This window comes from Rhea americana, unplaced genomic scaffold (assembly GCF_003343005.1).
Source record: "Rhea americana isolate MKP2758 unplaced genomic scaffold, rheAme1 scaffold_609, whole genome shotgun sequence".
In the NCBI taxonomy this organism is placed as follows: domain Eukaryota; kingdom Metazoa; phylum Chordata; class Aves; order Rheiformes; family Rheidae; genus Rhea; species Rhea americana.
Window position 1 is genome coordinate 80,691 of NW_028186767.1, and position 2,059 is coordinate 82,749.

At 71.0% G+C, this 2,059-nt stretch overlaps 1 protein-coding gene across 1 annotated transcript; it reads left to right on the top strand.

Moving 5' to 3' along the window:
• The first annotated feature begins 6 nt into the window (after positions 1 to 6).
• Positions 7 to 2,053, top strand: ISYNA1 (inositol-3-phosphate synthase 1). Its single transcript, XM_085320001.1, has 6 exons — positions 7 to 213; positions 318 to 467; positions 539 to 754; positions 868 to 1,032; positions 1,106 to 1,219; positions 1,319 to 2,053. The coding sequence occupies exons 1-6, from the start codon at positions 55 to 57 to the stop codon at positions 1,538 to 1,540; spliced, it is 1,026 nt and encodes a 341-aa protein (XP_085176127.1). The 5' UTR covers positions 7 to 54; the 3' UTR covers positions 1,541 to 2,053.
• The last annotated feature ends 6 nt before the right edge of the window (positions 2,054 to 2,059 follow it).

The following is a 2,059-nucleotide window of genomic DNA, read 5'->3' on the forward strand; positions in this document are numbered from 1 at the left end:
GACCCGCCGCGCGCCGCAGGCTGGGACATCTCCTCGCTGAACCTGGCCGAGGCCATGCGGCGGGCGGAGGTGCTCGACTGGCAGCTGCAGGAGCAGCTCTGGCCGCACATGGAGAAGCTGAAGCCGCGGCCGTCCATCTACATCCCCGAGTTCATCGCCGCCAACCAGGAGGAGCGAGCGGACAACGTGCTCCGCGGCTCCAAGGCTGAGCAGGTGCCGGGGGCGGGAGGGGGCCGGCGGCGGGTGGGGGGCCAGGACCACCACCACCACCCCCCCCCGGTGCTGATGCCTCCCGTCCTCCCGCTGTGCCACCCCAGGTGGAGCAGATCCGCCGGGACATCCGGGACTTCAAGGAGGCCAGCGGGGTGGACAAGGTCATCGTGCTGTGGACGGCCAACACGGAGCGGTTCTGCGACGTGGTGCCGGGGCTCAACGACACCGCCGAGAACCTGCTGCGGGCCGTGGAGGTGAGGGCGGGCCGGGGCGGGCCGGGGCGGCCGGGGAGGGGGCCGCGCTGAGCCGCCCCCGCTGCCCGCAGCGAGGCCTCGAGGTGTCCCCGTCCACGCTCTTCGCCGTGGCCAGCATCCTGGAGGGCTGCGCCTACATCAACGGCTCCCCCCAAAACACCTTCGTGCCGGGGGCGGTGGAGCTGGCYGCCCAGCGGCGCGTCTTCATCTGCGGCGACGACTTCAAGTCGGGCCAGACCAAGCTGAAGTCAGTGCTGGTGGATTTCCTGGTCGGTGCCGGCCTCAAGGTGGTGTGCGCGGGGTAGGGTGGGGGCACGCAGCGGGCGCGGGCGGCGCCGGCCATGGGGCGCAGCCGCGGCGTGACCCCCCCCACCCCGTCCCATCCCATCCCCGGCGCCAGACCAAGTCCATCGTGAGCTACAACCACCTGGGCAACAACGACGGGAAGAACCTGTCGGCCCCGCAGCAGTTTCGCTCCAAGGAGATCTCCAAGAGCAACGTGGTGGACGACACGGTGCAGGCCAACCCCGTCCTCTACGGGCCCCAGGACAAGCCCGACCACTGCGTGAGTGCGGGGGGCGGCGCGGGGGGCGGCGCGGGGGGCGGCGCGGCGGGCGCTGACGGGGCCTCGCTCGCAGGTGGTGATCAAGTACGTGCCCTACGTGGGCGACAGCAAGCGGGCGCTGGACGAGTACACGTCGGAGATCATGATGGGCGGCACCAACACCATCGTCATCCACAACACGTGCGAGGTGCGCGGGCAGCGGCGGCACGCCGGCTTGAGGACGTGGGGTGGGGTGGGGGGGCGTGGGGCCGGCGGCTCAGCCCGTGTCCCCCCCCCCCCGCCGCAGGACTCCCTGCTGGCCAGCCCCATCATCCTGGACCTGGTCATCCTCACGGAGCTGTGCCAGCGCATCACCTTCTGCACCGAGAGCGACCCCGAGTTCCAGGGCTTCCACAGCGTCCTCTCCATCGTGGCCTTCCTGTGCAAGGCGCCCCTGGTGCCCGAGGGCGCGCCCGTCGTCAACGCGCTCTTCCGCCAGCGCAGCTGCATCGAGAACATCCTGAGGTAGGTGCCYGGCCGCCCCCGGGTGCTCCCGCCCCACCTGGGTGTCCTGCTGCCCGGCGCTTCTGGGGCTGACGCTCACGGYGCCCATCGCCCGGGGTGCCCCGAGCTGGTGGGTCCCGATGCCTGCAGTGCCCGGTGCTGGTGGGTCCCAGTGCCCAATGCACAGGGTGCTTCGTGCCTGGGGTGCCCAGCACCCGATGCCAATGGGTCCCAGTACTGAACTCCTGGGCTGCCCAGCACCAGGGGCTCCTAATGCTCAATGCCAAGGGTGCCCAGTGACTGGGGTGCCCAGCACTGGTGGGTCCCACCCCTCAATTCCCAGGCTGCCCAGCACCTGGGGGTCCTAGTGCCCAAGGTGCTTCGTGGCCAGAGTGCCCCATGGGTCCCCAGTGCCCAGGCTGCCCAGCACTGGTGGGTCCCAGTGCTCAATGCCCAGGGGAATCCTAACACCGATGAATGCTGGTGCCCAGTGTCCAGGGTGCCCAACGCCAATGGGTCCTGGTGCCCACTGCCCCGGGGACCC